The following is a 17,613-nucleotide window of genomic DNA, read 5'->3' on the forward strand; positions in this document are numbered from 1 at the left end:
CTCCTGGCCACCCATGTCCCACAGAGCCCCTCTGGCCACCATTGTTCCTATCCTAGCTGCTCCCTGAGCTGACCCGCTGAAGACCAAAGAAGCTGGCAGATGATACCCAGCTAAGTAGGCTGGCCTGAACAGTGAAAGTGGAGGCAGGGCTGTGATGCTTGGGGAGGGCAGGGGGCTGCCCAGGATTGACTGGGGACTGGAGAGGCCTGGTGGGGATTGGGAGAGTACCCTCTTCAGGTTGTGTTTCTGGTTTTCACCATATTCTTGTGTTACTTTTTAAAACTAGAATTAAATTCCAATCAGAATATTCTAATTTGTTAAAGTACCTCACCAAAACTTGTTGGTAAACATCTGTTTAGGAGTGTCCTATCTCTGCAGCCTCTGCACCTGCTGAGGCCAATGTGAAGTCACTCCTGTGATGTCACCAGGTCAAGGGTGGTGAGCAAGACTCCACTTGGGTCCTCCCTGGGTCAGCCAGCCTGGTCTGTGTCCCCGTCCCTACAACTGCCCGTGGTGTCTCTTCAGAGGAAAGTGAGGCTGGGGTGCCTAGGGCAGGGGACATGGGTGTCAGCCGTCACCAGGGACCCTCACTTGGAGCATACAGGCTAACAGGTACCTGGGCTCACCAGCCAGCCCTTCCCAGCCTCCTTTCCCTGAAATGCAGCTAATTGCATGGTTCTGGGATTCAGTGGGTTTTAGACCTGGAGGAGCACCCGTTATGGAGGAAATTGGGGTCCCTCCCCAGCCTGGGGGTATTTGTGGCTCAGCAGTGGGAGGAAAGATGCCTCCCCTGAGAGTCGTAGAAGGGGCAACACTTGAGGTACCCAGGAACAGCAGGGACCCCATTTAGCACGAGGTCTGGCCAGATGCCCTTCCTTGACTCCACCCACCCCCAGCACTCAGAGCCCTGATTCAGCACTGTTTCCCCTCGGTACGTTCCCCCACAGCTGGTGACACCCCCAGAGGACTTATCCTTCGTATTGCTAGAGGCAGGGTCCAGGGTTCCCTCGCAAGACACCCCACATTTCAAAGTAGAACCCCAGTCCTTCTGAGGGGCCCCTGGGTGTGACACTTCCGACCGTTAGCTGAGGCTAATGTGCCCCAGGCTCCTTGCAGACCTCTGAGGTCTGGCTGAGGCTGTGCCTGGCCCTGGGCTCACTCAGCCCCCCATCAGTTGCATATCCCTCCTCAACAACACACAAGCAAGGTCCTCCCATTCTCTAAAAAGACAACAGAGCTTTATTCCCTCCGGACACAGTAGTTAAAGGCCCATTATCAGGAGTTGGGGTTGTCTCAATGAGCAGGTCCAGAACAGTTGGTCTCACCAGGGACCCGGCTCTGGGCAATGGTGACCCTTGGGGCCAGACCTGCCTTCATGCCCTCAGCACTCCAGCCTGCCCCGTCCAGGCACACGGCCTCAGCTCCCACTCTTTCAGGGATGGGCTCCCTTCCTCAGCCCGTGGGGCCCTTACAGTGCCTGCTGCCTCTGGGGAACCCTAACACAGCACACCCCGCTGCAGGGAATGTGGGCTGTGGATCAGTTCGAGTTGTTGACCTTTGGCTTGGCTGTGACTTAGATGGTCCCAGCCCTGGGTGAGACCCATACTGCCCCCCTCTGCTGAACCCTGTGGACATTGTGGGGGATCCTGGCTGGCAGCACTGGGCCAGAATCAGAGACATCTTCCAGTTGGGCAGCCTGAGGCCATGGGGCTGGGAGGGAACTCTCTCCTCCAGTCTGTGGCTTCCCTTGAACTGGGCTTCCCTTGAACCTTCTGTAAGTCTCCTGGAGGTCCTCAGGACCCCACATGGGGAGGAGCATCCCCCCACAGTGTTGTATGAAGTTGGGGTACAACCTGGAGGACCCAGTCCTGCCACACCAGGAAGTTTCCGTGCACATCTCTGTTCCTCAGAGGCAGAGAGGTGGCCGCGAGGTGTCTTGGAGCTTTGCCCGTGGGGAAGGAGTGAGCTGCCAGGCACCCATGAGGGGCAGGTGGATGCCCTTGGAGTGGGGTGCAGGCCGACCAGAGGACATGCCTGAGGCTGGACCCTGGAACGCCCAGGAGCACAGTGCGCTCCAAGCGGTCATTTCGGCAGGCATCGTCTCCGACCTCCACGACTGTCCAGTGTGGATGGAGTGAGGGTAACCATTCAAATGCTGAGAAAACTGAGGCCCAAGGACGTGAAGTTCATGGTCCAGCTGAGAAGAACTCAATCCAGTGCACTGGGGTCCCTGCCCCTCAGAGCCGCCGCGGAGGTGGGGCCGGGAGAAGGCAGGATGCGCTCACAGGCTGGGCGTGCAGGTGCCACCGGGGCAGCCGCAGACGCCGCCTCGCCCTCGTGCTGGGCCTCCTCGCCGCGTGCGTAGGTGAGCACCACGGTGACCGTGGCGAAGGTGGCCGCGTTAACCGGGAAGGCGCGCAGCAGCGTGGAGGTGAGGCCGCGCGTGAAGACGCGCCAGCCCTCGGCCTCGTAGCTCTGGCGCGCGCAGTCAGCGATGCCCTGGTAGCGCGGGGCACCCCGCAGCCCGTCGGCCTGCAGCCGCGACTTGACCACGTCCATGGGATAGGTGGACAGCCAGGACAGGATGCCCGACGTGCCGCCCGCCAGCAGCAGCTTGGGCACCAGCAGCCGGTCGCCCGGCTCGCAGCCCAGGCAGCGCGTGAGCACGTCGTAGGACAGGAAGTAGACGCCGAAGCTGGGCGTCTCGCGCAGCAGCGTGGCCACCATGCCGCGGTTGACGCCGCGCAGCCCCTCGCGCCGGTAGATGTGTGCCAGGCAGTGCAGCGAGCCGCGGTAGGTGCGCGCCGGGCCCGTCTCCTGCAGCTGCAGCCGCGTCTTGGCCAGCTCCATGGGGCAGCAGATGACGCACTGGATGGCACCCGCCGCCGCGCCCGCCACGAACTGGTTCAGCGGTGTGTCGCGGCCCAGGGCGCGCAGCGTGTTGCCCTGCACGCCGAACACGAGCGCGTTGATGAAGGTGAGTCCCATGAGGGGCGAGCCCAGCCCCTTGTAAAGACCCAGCACCTGCGGGGCGAGAGTGGGTGTCAGGGGGCAGGGGCGCCCCCTCGGCTCTGCCCCTGAGGACCCGGGTGGATGTGGCCAGGACCGTTCCCCAGCCCTGATTCCGCAGTGATCATAGATGCAATGAACACGTGGGCAGAAGAACCCCTCCGCGTCCCTGCAGCTGGCACGCCCCCCAATTCCCACCCCGGGCCACTCACGCTTTCCTGCCGGACGATGGACTGGAAGCAATGCAGTGTCCCTCGGTACTGGGGCTTCGAGCCGCTCTGCACCTGCAGCCGCACCTGGAAGGTCAGGGCCCGTGAGCAGGGTCATGGAAGGCGAGGCCAAGGCAGGGCACCCCGAAGCTGGGCTTGTGAGACTGCAGGGTGGTGGGCCCGTATGCTGCTCCCAGGCAGGGGGCTAGGAGCCGAGCACACTGGGCTGAGACCAGTGCAGGCCAAGCCATTTCTGCTACTTGATTCAGAGCGTGTGCGCATGTGCGCACGCACACACACATCACAGCCACCCTGGCTGAATGGCTTCTGTCCAGACACAGTGACTGCCGCAGGCCTCTGGCCTGAGGCTCCACACGGCCTCCCAGCTCTGCAGGGACTCCAAGGAGGCCTGGTTCCCACCAGGAGCGCTCCCAAGGACAGCGGCCATCAGTGAATACAATAAAGTGGTGGCAGGGTGGTTGGTATCTCCTTGGGGACCTAGGTCAGCAACTCTGTGGCTTGGGGACAGGCACATTTGAGAGCCTTAGCCATGCCCAGGCCTTTGTTGCTTGTCTCCACGCTGGACCCACAGGCTCTGCAGGCGAGAGTGGGAGGAACATTTCCTGAACTAGAATCGGTGCTGGGATGGGGGTGACCAGTCAATTCCCACATCTGATTCATTAACAAGGCTGGATTGCAGCTAAAGTCACCAGTGAGCGAGCTGAGCCTTGTGCTGGGGCACCCATTTCACAGATGAGAGGCCTGAGGCTCAGGGGTGCTTTGCAATTTGATGCCACCTGCGTCCTCCTCCTCTCCAGGACCCTGAGTTGCTGTACTGAGCAAGGCGGTGGGAGGCTGGTGGCCGAGAGCCCTCAGAGGGTACAGCCCGGCTTCTGTCTGGATGGAAGGACCCTTCCGTGTTCACCACCAGGATAAAACCCCAAGACCTCATAGCTGTCGAGGTGAGTCCAACTCCCAGCCGTCCTCCTGGACAGTCCCCACAGGGCTTCCAAGGCTGTGCTCGCTCTGTGGCGTGCCTTTGGTGGTGCAGTGAGTTAAGTGCCTGGCAGCCAGCTGAAGAAGTATCAGTGATTCAAATCCACCAGTTGCTCCAGAGGAGACAGGTGAAGCCGTCTGAATGCATGGTGACAGCCTGCAAACCCTGCGGGGTGGGGGGTCGCTTTTGCTCTGTCCTGTAGGGTCGCTGGGTGGTATCTGACTTCACATCAGTGAGTCCGCGTTGGCCCTTCACCTTTACAGATGCGGGCTGCTCCTTTATCCAGAGGAGTGAGTGGTAGGTTTGAACCAAAAACTTTAGTGAACAGCCAACACCTGGCTCGGGATCCACATCTCTCCAGTGTGCAGGGGTCCCAGGAGGAGCACCTTGGGGCCTGCAGCACCTAGCAGGGGCACCAACTGGGGTTTTGTTGCTGATAAAAATTGGTATTTAGCCTAGTGGCAAGAAGCTGCAACTGCAATGCCAGAGGTTCGTGGTTCAAATCCACCAGATGCTCTGCTGGAGAAGGAGGGGCAATCTCCTCCTGTACCAGTAAGATCCAACTTGACGGTACACGCACAAAAGATAGTAAAAAATTAAATTTAAAAAAGAAGTAAAAAAAAAATTGATGTTTAGAATTAGCCAGCTGGACTCAGTTTAGATGATCCCAAATTTGTTGGCAATATTCAAAGCATCATAGTCAGGAGCAAGGCGAACATAACAGGCCTTCCCTCCATCAGGCCTAATCAAGGTGTTGACCTTGGCCACATAAATGTCACAGAGCTTCTTTCCAGCTCATTTGATTTGGTGCTTGTTGGCCTTGACATCCACAATGAACACAAGTATGTTGTTATCTTCTGTCTACTTCATGGCTAACTCAGTGGTCAGGGGAAACTTGATGGCATAGTGGTCAAGTTTGTTTCTCCTGGGGACGCTCTCCCGGGGGTACTCAAGATGCCTTTGGAGTCTCAGCAACTTAGGGTGCCGGAAGGTGGGTGACGTGTGGTCCTTTTTTATGTGTGTGTGGCTGGAGATGCCCTTCAGGACACCTTCTTGGCCTTTAATGCTTTTGCTGTGGCTTCAATCTTGGGAGGGGCGGGGCTTCCTTCTTCGCTTTCAGCCCTATCTTCATAGCAAGGCCGACAGGGCTGTTTTACCCTGCGCTGCCTCCTTGGTGCATGCAAGTCCTGACCGTGTCCAGGCAGCATCCTTAAGGCTGGTGAAGGTGTTCTGGTGGTGTAGTGTGTTACATGTTGGTCTTCTAATCAAAAGGTTAGTGGTTCAAACCGGCCAGCCACCCCATGGCAGAAAGATGGGACAGTCTGCTTTTATAAAGACTTGCAGGCCGGGAGGCTGGATGAAGAGTCATGATGAGTTGGAAATGACCGTGGGATTGGGTGTCAGCCTCATGGAGATGCACCGCACCAGGGCCCCAGCGACCCCAGCGTGCCTCGCCCCAGGTGTCTGATGAGCCTTATTGCCTGAAAGTTGAGGGGCCAGGCTTTGGGGACGTCTGTGCTGTTGGCTCAGGAGAGGGCTAGGCTCAGAGCCATTATTCATAGGGTTGGAGTCAACTTGACAGCACCTAACACCACCATCACAACATACAGATCAGCAGTCCATGTCTTAGCAAATTGAGAGCTGAAATTCTGAGGGTTTATAGGGGCCAGGATCCCCTACTTTGAAAAGAGGACACCATAGAAGGCCATGAAGCTCCCAGATTCCCCAGGGCTGGGAGACCCCAACTTGAAGGCTCCCGCAAGAGAAAGCTTCTTGACCAGTTCTGCGTGAGTTCCCCACCCCCAGACATGTCCTGGCCAGGCACAGAGGACACCTGGGTGTGGGAGGCCTGGACAGTAGATTAGGATCACATTGACCCACAACAAAGTTCTGGACAGAGGCACCTACCCACAGGGCCAGGACGGTTACAGTAGATCATCTACACTTATCCAGATGCAGCAATGCCTGGCTCCATGATCCCCCAGCTTCTTACCCCACTCCAGCTCTTTGAGTCCCCCTCCGTGACCCTCTAGCTCCACAACCCCCCAATTTCCTACCCCACCCTGGCTCTGAGTCCCCCTCTATGACCCCCAGCTCCCTACCTCTCCCCAGCTCCATGGGTCCCCTCCACAACATCCCCCAGCTCTATGATCCCCCAGCTCCCTAGCCCACCCCAGCTTCTTGAGTCCCCCTCCACAATATCCCCCCAGTTTCCTACCTCACCCTGGCTCTGAGTCCCCCCTCACAACTGAGTACCCCTTCACAGCTGAGTCCCTCAGCTTCACAACCCCCTGCCCCATCCCAGTTCCGTGAGTCCTCCGACATGACCCCCTAGTCCCACAACTCCCTAGCTCTACAGCCCCCAGCTCCCTACCCCACCCTGGCTCTGCAAGTCTCCCTAAGAACCCCCCCCAGCTCCATACTCCATCCTGGCTCTGTGAGTCCCCCCCATGATCCCAGCCCCATGACGCTCAGTTCCCTACCTCACCCCAGCTCTGTGTATCCCACTCCAGCTCCATGACCCCCCATCTTCCTACCCTATCCCGCTCTGTGAGTCCCCCTCCTCCACTCCCCCAGCTCTCTACCCCACCCTGGCTCTGTGGGTCCTCTTCCATGACATCTCTCCAACTCTGCGACCCCACCCCCAGCTCCCTACCCCACCCTGACTCCATGAGTTCCCCTCCATGACATCCCCCACACCCCATGACCATGCCCTGCCCCTTGTTCCACGACTGCAGCCTCAGCTTGACTCCTCCCTAGCTCCACGACCCCCACTCAGCTCTATGACTGCCCCCCCACCTTCAGGACCCCCCAAAACCCCTCCCAGCTCCACAACTCTCCTTCAGTTCCAAGACTTCCCACCCTCAAGATCCTCCCTCCAGGAGGACAGTCACCACCCTCCTTGGACCGAGTGACCACTCCTGATAAAAATGTCCTTGGACACAGTGTCCCTGCTTTATTGTCAGGACAAGGGAAGACAGGACTGCTTTCTGCAGGAATGTGGACAAGGATGGGGACAGTGTGTCACTCTGGGTGTGACAGGAAACCAGGAAGACAGTGGGCCTGGAGACACACCACGTCCACCTCAGCCACGACAGGGTGCCCCAGAGGATTCTGGACACAAGATTCAGAAGAGGCGAAAGGAACACACAGCCAGGACGTTAAGATGGGGGATGCCCTAGAAGGCAAGGGGGGCCTCGGGGACCAGCCAGCCCCTCAAATGTGCCTTCAAGCTGTTGCTGTTGTTGACTGAGTACAACTCAGTGATCCTGTGAACAGCTGACCTGAACCCTGCCCTGTCCCGTGCCATCCTGTCCATCTACTCTCTTTCGCTGACCCTCTGCCATTCCAGGCAAGTCCTTCTCCACCCTTCCGATGTTTTCTCCACGTGGCAACCAACGGCAGCAGCACTCAGAGGTACACCCCCACTTTGCCAAAAGCAGGGTCACATGGTCTTGCAGAATTCACAAAACTTCAAGGAAAACACCACAGGCCGCTTCTTCCTGGTCCACGTATCTCTGCTTATTTATCTATTTTTCTTACAACTTGTATTTCTTTTAGGGAGCTCTGGCGGCCTAGTGCCAAGGAGTTGCCCTGCCAAGCCAAAGGCACACCGTTTGAACCCCGCAGCTGTTCTGCAAGAGAAGACGGGCAACCTCCTCCCGGGAACTTACTGCCTCTGGAAACCTGCTGGAGGGTCAGCGGTGGGTCATTTCCGACTTGACAGTACAGAACCAGGAACACGGTTCTTTATAACAATAAGCTGGTTCAGGGGGATGGATGCGGCCCTAAGGATGGGGTTCTGTGGCAGAGGTTGCGGGGCCAAACACAAAACGTGGCGATGGACTCGTGGGAAGAGGAAGCAAGCATCTCCCTTTCTGTGCACCGAGAGAGACAGGGGGTCCCGACTTGACCCCACTGAAGGTACTGCCTTCAGTGAGACCCAGAGCATGTCCTGTGCTCTGCAGAGTGTCACAGTGTGGGACCCAGGGGACAGGCAGGCCTTGGAACTGGGTGGGGGAGTGTGCTGACTGGATGAGGTTTCCTTCTGATGATAAAATGTTGGTTGGTCACAGGACTAGAAAGAGTCACAAGTAAACATTCTCGAAGCCCTGTTACTCAGCTATCAACCGGACAGGCCCGTGTGATGAACAGCAGCACTGGGGAGGAACACACATCTCAGAACAACCAAAGGGCAGCGTCTGCCCAGGGAAAAAGCTCGTAGTACAGAAAGGGATGGGGCGGGGGCGGGGGGGGGGTAAGGATAAATGGAAATGGGAACCACAGGGAAGAAGTGGGGAATATGCTGCGACATCGTAGGGCAGCTGATGCCACGAACCAAAGTGTAGGAACTGCGGAATGGGAAAGGAATATGCTCAGTCATCATTTACCCAGATTGCAGTAAAAGTTAGAAAAAAAAGAAAATATATTTAAAAAAGTAAATATAAATAAATAAAGGAGTTCTCATGGCCTAGTGGTGAGGAAGTGCACCGCCAACCCAAAGGTGTGTGGTTCAAATCCACTAGCTGCTCTGTGGGAGAAAGATGAGCAATCTCCTCTTGCGATTAACTGTCCCTGAAAACCAGCTACGGATTGGTTCAGACTCCGCAGTTGTTGTCATGTGCTGTCAAGTCGCCTGCGACTCATAGCGACCCTGTGTACAACAGCCCTGAACCCTGCTCTGTCCTGTGCCAACCTCGCCGTCTCCGACACACAGTACACAACAAATAACGAAGGTCGTGAAGACACCCTCCAGCTACGATGGAAGGTCCAGGCACCCTTCAAAGCCCTGGGATGGAACAGAGCTTAGTGGACGAATCTGTGGGGAGATACGCTGCTCTCTGCCATGCAGTGGTTCAAACCCACCAGTGGCTCCTTGGGGTAAAGATGGGTAAGCTCGTCCTGTGTGATTTACAGCCTGGTGCACGGTCCAGCCTTGAGCCAGTTCTGACTGGACTAGAGTGAGAGAAGAAGTGGGATCACGGGGCTCCTTCCTGGTGTAGAGTGACTTTAGGTGTGTGAGGCTCATACACTAGGAGGAAGTTGGAGGCCCAAAGCCAAGGAGGCAGTTATGCCCGGCCTAGCCAGATGCAGCTATGCAGGGCTGGCCTCCACAGAGCCCGCTGAGGAAGTGAGGTGCCTCATGGCACAAGACCAAGAGGTGTCCCGCAGGCTCCCATGGGGACTGTCAGGCTGTTCCGGGCTGCTCTGATGGGTGACGTGTGGGCTGCTGGCGGGTAGAGCCAGGGCACAGGTGTGGGTGTGTGTGAGAGAGTGTGAGCAGTGCACTGGGAGCCTCTGCTGGCCTCCCTCCAGCTCCTGCAGGGAACCTGGGGCCACTGCCTGCCAAGAAGGCCCAGCCTGCAGGCTCGTTCTAAACATTACCTGCTCCCAGCACTCCATGCCCTTCCAACTCAAACCCACGGCCTCCAGACCCGTGTTGCTAAGTGATTCTGCCTGCCAGGGCCCCTGCAGGACGGAAAAGTGCCCCAGGCCTCTGCGACTGTAATTTTTACAGATGGCAACTGCCCATCTTTCTCCCTTGAAGCTGTGAGTGGGCTTGAACTGCTGACGGGTTGGTTACCAGCCAAGTTCTTTTTTTTTTTAATTTTATTATTATTGTGTGAGTGTACCGTCAAATCAGATCTGACTGGTACAGGAGGAGATTGTCCCTCCTTCCCCGGCAGAGCATCTGGTGGATTCGAACCGTGCACCTCTGGGATTGTAGTTGCAGCTCCTTGCCACTAGGCCACCAGAGCTCCCCTTCAGCCAAGTTCTTTAACCACTGTGTACCCAGCACTCTCGTGTCTTTGAGCACTAGCATTCACTCTGACCCCACAACACTGTGGAGGACGGGGTGCCCACAGCACAGGGACTGGAGGGCACCCAGAACCTGCCTCGTTAGGACAGAGCCCCAGCCCAAGGCAGCCTGTTGTTTTCTCAGCCAGCAAACACGTCGGTGAGCGTGGTGCCAGCTTCCGTGGGGAGGCAGGGGCCCAACTCAGGGTGACATATTTCGGCTTTGGCGTTGCCCCAGCGGCCAGCACAGGCTGTGAGGAAAGGTGCCAAGTTCATGCTTACAGCAGGCCCAAAGGCCTGGCCTGGTGCCCCCTGCCACTTCCAGCTTGTTCTGGATCCAAGGGTAAGCCAGCATAGCATGCAAGTGTCCTGACAAGACACGAACCAAAACTCTTGACACATAAAAACAGCCAGTCTTACTGCTCTGAGAGAGACTAGTTCACCCCCACCCCCACCCCGAACCTGGAACATCCTGACTCTGTGACTCAGCTTTCACCTAAACAATCAACAGGCTTAGAAGATGAACAGTAACCCAGGGACATCTGTAACTGAATTCTTTAGGACAATCAACCATACAGACCAAAAGGGCAGCTTTACTCAGGGCTAAAGGGCAGGAAGGGGTAAGAGAGAAGGGTTAGTGGAAATGAGACTCACAGGGCAGGAGGGAGAAGAGTGTGGTTCCAATGTGGGGACTGTGATCAATGTCACAGAATGTGTATGATCAGTTGAATGGAAAACCCATTTGCTATTTTCTCTGCAAACTGTCACACAAGCCAGTTTTTAAAAAAGAAAGCGTCTCAATTTGGCCAGGTTAACAACTTCACCCTGAGATGAGGAGTGGGTGTATCTGAGGCCTGGATCCACCAAGGAGGACACCAGGGGAGCACAAGATGAGACGGGAACCCCTTGGATCTGAGAGGGGTACCCCCTTTCTCAGTGAGCTGGATAAACCACTGTGTGGGGGCAACACAGCAAATCCCTCCAGTTGTCTGTGTTCCCTCAGAGTTCCTCTTTGTTGGAAGACAATGTCTGGGGAGTTCTGTGTAAGGACCATGTGGCTGGGTGGGGGGAAGGTCCTTCAGCACCCTGGTGGCCAGGCCCCAGGACAGACTAACCCTGGCCGGTAGGCTAACTGGCAGGGGCAGCACCATCACCTGGACCTCAGGGTGGCTGCGTCTCGCTCTGCATCCTAAACCCCTAGGAAGACATGACGTGTTCCTGAGGTCAGAACTGGGACGGGCCCTAACTCCGTCAGCCTGTCCCCATACCTGCACCCCACAGAAGCCAGCGCTCTCAGCCACGATGAGAAACTCACCTTGACTGTGTCAAACGGGTGTCCCACCAGCACGCCGGCCACACCTGAGGAGAGAAAGGAGACTTGTGACATGAACTGCTTTGGACACCTGTAGTGCAGGGCACTGGGGGACATTTACCTGGTACCTACGCATGTAGCCACGGCACACGAACTCCTGTGATCGCCATCATAGGGGGTCCCCAAGGACAAACAGCCCATTCAAAGCTGGCCTGAGCCCAGCTCACAAGAGCAGACTGGCCTAGTGGGACCACAGATGTTATCCAGAGGTGACCCCCCCCGGTCCACACACCCCTCCGCCTAGGCAGGAGGAGTCAGATGGGATTTGACCGTGCTCACAGCTCAGTGTCTCAGAGCCTCACTGTTCCTGCCTGTCGAGGGGGTTGGATGCCACCGTTCCACGTCTTGGGGACCCTGCGTGAGGGAGCGGTAGGGCTCCGCTGCATTTCGAAGCCATCACCTTCCGGAAGCGGATGCCAGGCCTGCTTCAGGTCCCTCTGGGCGACCAGAGCCACCACCCTTTCGAGCTGGAGGGCACACCATCTGAGTCACCCCACCCCTGGTTCTGGGAGCTCTGGTGGCCTGCTTACTGTGTACAGAGTTGCATTACTAACCTGGTTAGTTCTCTGGTGGTTCAAATCCACCAGAAGCTCCATGGAAGAAAGGCAGGCAACTCCTTCCGCACTATTTACAGCCTCGGTCACCACTGGAGGGTCAGCTGTGAATCAGCTCCAACTCAATGGCCCTGAGTGACAGGAGCCCCTGGTGAGGTAACGGCCTCACGTTCACGGGCCATAAACATCCACCATTTGTATGGGCAGCAGAGGAACACTATGGGGCAGGTCGACACCATCACGGAGGCCGGCCACCAGCAGAGCCACGTCCACGCATGGCCCTTAGTGTGGTCTGCATCTGACTGTTTACGGGCCAGCTGTGTGCCCTGCAGCCCTGCGGGCAGAACAGCTAAGTTTTCACCCACCCATTGGCTCCATCAGGGAAAGACCTGGTGAGCTGACCACCATAGAGCTTTCAGCAGAGAAATTCCTTCTGGGCACCTCTGCTATCGCGGGGCTGTGGCATCAGAAGACTGGACAACACCCAACAGTGACAACAAAGGTGCTTGGTGCAGCTCCCCGCGTCCTCGCTGACCCTTAGCGCTTGTGACCCTCCGGGCCTGGCAGATCGTGAGTCCTCGCTGACCCTCAGTGCTTGTGACCCTCTGGGCCTGGCAGACCCCGGGTCCTCGCTGACCCTCAGGGCCTGGTAGATCCCGGGTCCTCGCTGACCCCCAGGGCCCAGCACAGAGCAACAGGAGCTGATGGCAACAGGCCCAGCCACCTGTATGTGACCTTACTGTCATGCTTGGCTAGAGCGACTGCCTTTCTCTCAGTCCTGGTCGTGCCAAAAGGCCCATGCCCAGAATGACAAAGGTTGATGCATCCACACCCCCCTCACCCCTCAGAAACTCCAGACTCTGTGCCACCGCTGCTGGGAACCCCCACCACACAGAAGGGAAAACTGGGGCTCAGTACAGTCACACGGCAGGCTCCACGTCCCAGTCTTTCTTCTTCCCTCGGGCTGTGTACCCAAGTCCAAGTTCTCTTTTTCATATGTCATTTTTTTATCGATGGAAGCAAAGTCAACACCATAGCAACCAGCAACAATAAGTGTTTGCTTTGAACGTAATTAAAACACCTAGCAGTTACCTGGAGGCGACTGCTTTTCCGGGAATGTGTTTGACGTGCAGGTTTGCTCTGTCCCTGGAGTGAGGCTAGCCAGCCTGGGCCTAGGGTTTGAACCAGGAGGTGGCCTTAAGCTCTTCCTGTCAAACATTCTTCTAGGTGGTATAGCACTGGTCTGTGCGTTGTTGTACAGAGGTAACTCATGTTGCTGTGATGTTGAACACTGTGACAGTGATGTGCCAATCGTGGTAATGGGTACCCACGGTGGACAGAGTTGGCTGGAGCTTCCCGACTAAATCAAGCCTGGAAGCAGGAGTGGCATCCACTTCCGAAATGACTTGTCTCTGAAAACTCTATGTACGAACAGTGCTCAGGCCGTTCGTTCATAGGGTCACTATGAGTCGTCTACGACTCGACGGCATCAAACAACATCAACAACAACAGCAGTTACCTAACATATGATACTGTTCCTACCTGCTGGTGACGGCTGGCTCAAGGCCTCTCCACATGGAAGGAGAGCAGTACTCGCCTCTCTCACAGATGGGGAGACTGAGGCACAGAGCAATCTGTCCATGTCTTACGGCTAATTGAGTGGTGGGAATGGAACCTGGGCTGTTTGGCCCTGGAGTCTTCCCCCCTCCTACCCACCTCTCCCACTTCTTGCTACGGGTGGTTATCAAGTTAGTGGTGACCCAAAGGCCACTGAGAAGATGTCCCACATCTTCCTCACACGTGGCACTTCCTGAAGAAGTCCACACTATGGACTGTCTCAGAAGCAGCGCTGACAGAGTCCTCCTCAGAGGCAGGGATGGTGAGAGGGCATCTCACCGACGTGGAGCGTGTTGTCAGAAGGGCTAGTTCCTGGAGAAGGACCTGGAGAAGCAGAGGGTCAGAGAAGGAGAGCAAGATCCCCCGCGAGACGGACGGACACCGTGGGTCCAGCCCAACGACAGCTAGGTGGCCAGGTGCGGATCTGCCGTGTGTGTGAGCCGCCGTGGGCCGGGGTGAGGTACTGACTATTCCTAGGAACAGAGAGATACGTCCTGGAGAGAACGCGACCAGAGTGCTCTCTGGAGGCCAGGACGGTGAAGCCTCATCTCTGAGTGTGTTGTCAGGAGGGGCCAGTCCAAGGACTGCCTGGCGAGGGACATTATGCTGGGAAAAGGGGAGGATCAGCCAAAGAGAGGAAGACCCTCAATGAGATGAACTGAGAGGGTGACTGCAGCAATGTATGCCAGGGACCGTGAGGATGGCACAAGATCGGGAGGTTTGGGTCTGTGTCCACAGGGTCGCTGGGAGTCACTGTCACCTAACACCTAACAACAATGGTCTGGGACCAACTGAGTGGCAGCTGACAACTGCACCAATCTTCCTGCAATAACTCACTAATCCAGGTACATGATTCTAAACCTCTATTTCCTTTTGTTCGGGATTAATTTTGTCAACTCTGGTTTCTCCTTGGGTGCATGTGTCTGGCCAATTGTTCATTTCCAGGCTCTTCTATGGACACTTGACCCCACCCGAGACAGTCTCAGCTTCACTGGCCACCCCGCAAATCTGCCAGCATCCCACCTCATTTCATAGAGTCCTCCCTGCTTCCCCTCCGCCCGGATTTGCTGGCTCCGACAAATGAAATTACTGGTTATTCCTTCTCCATTTAGTAATTTGAAAGTTCAGTGAAGGGTTACTTCTTGTTTTGAGCAATTGTTCTCATTATACAGAAACAGGATAAGAACCCAGCACACATGCCAAGACTGTCCCTTACTGCTCCACCCTGCCCAGAAAGGCCACTCACCCCGCCAAGGCTCACCTCTTCTGGAGAAGTCTTGGGGTTTGTGCCTGTTCCCTTACCCCTTCATCCCTCATCCTCACTGACCTGGACTGAACTGTAGTCCCACCGAAGTCTGCTGTCCAGGGCCTCTCCAAAGTGCTAAAGAGCAATGGTGTCAGTTTGAAGACTGAGGTGTACCTGATCCAAGCCATGGCCTTTTCAATTGCTTCCAAAGCATACATCTGTGACCAATAAAAAAGGATGCGAGAAGAATCGGTGCCCTTGAACTGTGGTGCTGGAGAAGAGTTCTAAATATCCCATGGACGGTCAAAAGAACAAACAAGTCTGTCCAGGAGGAAGTGAAACCAGGCTGTTCCTTAGAGGCAAGGTGAATAAAACTTCATCTCACGTACGTTGTCATGTTGTCCAGAAGGTCAGTCGGTGTGAAAAGACATTGTGCTGGGAAAAGCAGAGTCAGTGAAAGAGAAGAAGACCTCCAATGGGATGAACCGACATAGCGACCCAACAATGGGTTCCGGCATGATGGAGATTGTAAGGACGGCACAGGAGAGTGCAGACCTCAGAACTGTTGTTTAGAGATTCCTTCTCCACACTTGTCTAATATGAATGCTGAGAAACTCATTCAAGAAGCTGGATTTTATGAAGAGGACTGTGGCATTAGGACTGGAGGAAGACCCTCAACAACCTGCATAACGCAGATGCTGAAAGTGAAGAGAACTTGAACCATTCGCTGCCGAAGATCAAGGACTGCAGCCTTCAACACGGATTACATCATCTCAACATCAAGAACACAAGAATCCTCACCACCGAGCCAACAGGCAACATTGTAGGGGATGGAGAAAAGACTGAAGTTGTCAATGATCTCGTTTTTTCGGATCCACAATCAATACCCTTGGTACTAGCAGTCAAGAAGATGTGCTGCAATGGGAAAATCTGTCGTCAGGACCTCTCCAAAGTTCTAAAGAGCAATGATGCTAGTATAAAGGCGAAGGTACACCTTTTAAAGCCATCAATTTTCAATTGTTTGATATGCATCTGAAAGTTGGACAGTAACTAAAGATGACAGAAGAATTAATGCCTTTGAGGTGTGGTATTGAGGAAGAGTACTGAATACCTCACGGACTGTCAAGAGAACAAACTGATACATTTTGGAGAAAGTGCGACCAGTGCTTCTTGTAGGGAAGGACGGTGAAGCTCTGTCTCACATACTCTGGACATGTGGTTACCAGGGGCTGGCCCTTGGAAAAGGACATCATGCTTGGAAAGGTCAGCAAAAAGAGAATAAGACCCTCAAGGAGATGGACTTGCACAGTGGCTGTAACAATGGTATCAAGTATGTCACAGACAGCGAGGACAGATAGCACAGGACGCGTGGGGCGGTTCAGATCTGCTGTTCATAGGGTCTCTAGGACTCATACTCAACTCCACAGTGTACTCAATAGCACACAACAACAATAACACCAAGGAATGCTGGTCTCTTAACCTGTAGAGACCTTGAATATACCTCGGATTTGGTTCTGGACCACTGCAACAAGACCAAGACTGCAGTAAATCAAGTCACACGGCATTCTGGATTATGCAGAGGACAGACGAGTCATGCTGGCACTCTCTTTTTGTACAGTAATACGAGTATTAGTCTGTTATGTGTCCTAAAGCATGAGGGAAAGGTTTGAAATATTGTGAGAATGGCCAAAACAGGACACAGAAATAGAAAGGAAACACACTCTTGGAAAAAATAGAAAACATACATGTCATCAGATCTGTGGGCAGGATTTCCACCCAGCTTCAATGCGTGAAGGTACCTGCGAAATAAAGTGAAAGTAATAAAGGGACTTCTACCTGCACCTGTGGATCAGAAAGACTATGAACTTGGTCTTCAAACTGACATTATTACTCCTCAATAATTTGGAGAGATCCCTAATTGCAGATTTTCCCAGTGCAATGTGTCTCCTTATTTCCTGACTGCTTGTACCAAGGGTGTTAACTGTGGATCCAAGCAAGATGAAGCTGTTGACAGTTTCAATCTTCTCTCCATCCATCATGACACTGCCTATCAGTCCGTTGGTAAGAATCTTTGTTTTCTTGACATTGAGATGCAATTCATACCGAAGGCTGCAATCCTCGATCTTCTGCAACAAGTGCTTCAAGTCCTCCTCACTTTCAGCAAACAAGGTTGTGTCATCTGCAGAACGCAGGTTATTGATGAGTCTCCCTCCAATTCTGATGCCACATTCCTCTTCACAGAGTCCAGATTCTCAGGCAATTTATAGACTTTGAAAACCTGCTGGAGGGTCAGCTACGATTCAGTTCTGACTTGGCAGCAATGAGTGAGTTACGTCTACAGCAAGTACAGCCAGGAAGGAACAAGGAGAGATGACCCCATGATCATGTCATGATCGCCAAGAACCAAGTTCGTCCCTCAGAGCCTTTCCCTAAAACCTGTGCCCTGAATGCTGACGTTTCGCCTTCAGAATGAGAAAATACAGCTCTGTTTGCTTGTCATATCTCTGTAACAGCCGGCCTAGGAGACTAAGACACTCACCTTGGTGTTTCTATTCTGATCAAGTGCCATTTCACTTGGATCCTTTCTTGATTGGTGGCCTCAGAGGGACCCCCAAGTCAAACTCCTGCCCTTTGAGTTGAATCCAACTCACAGCAACCTTACAGTACAGAACAGAAGTGCCCTATAGCGTATCTGTAGCTGCCACCTTTATGGAAGCCCTCCAGAGAAGCTGATGTGTTTGAACTGCCAGCCTTTGCATTAGCAGCCAAACACTTGATCACTGCACCACCAGGGCTCCTGAGATGGAACA

The 17,613-nt window shown here is 54.8% G+C and overlaps 1 protein-coding gene across 1 annotated transcript; it reads right to left on the minus strand.

Moving 5' to 3' along the window:
- Window positions 1–2,208: 2,208 nt before the first annotated feature.
- Window positions 2,209–11,365, minus strand: SLC25A29 (solute carrier family 25 (mitochondrial carnitine/acylcarnitine carrier), member 29). Its single transcript, XM_006879173.1, has 3 exons — window positions 11,330–11,365; window positions 3,222–3,305; window positions 2,209–3,024 (listed from the first exon to the last, which is right to left on the minus strand). The coding sequence occupies exon 3, from the start codon at window positions 2,986–2,988 to the stop codon at window positions 2,209–2,211; it is 780 nt and encodes a 259-aa protein (XP_006879235.1). The 5' UTR covers window positions 2,989–3,024; window positions 3,222–3,305; window positions 11,330–11,365.
- Between the last annotated feature and the right edge of the window lie 6,248 nt (window positions 11,366–17,613).

The sequence above is a fragment of the Elephantulus edwardii genome, unplaced genomic scaffold (assembly GCF_000299155.1).
Source record: "Elephantulus edwardii isolate Elephantulus edwardi_28Jun2011 unplaced genomic scaffold, EleEdw1.0 scaffold00002, whole genome shotgun sequence".
Classification (NCBI taxonomy): Eukaryota; Metazoa; Chordata; class Mammalia; order Macroscelidea; family Macroscelididae; genus Elephantulus; species Elephantulus edwardii.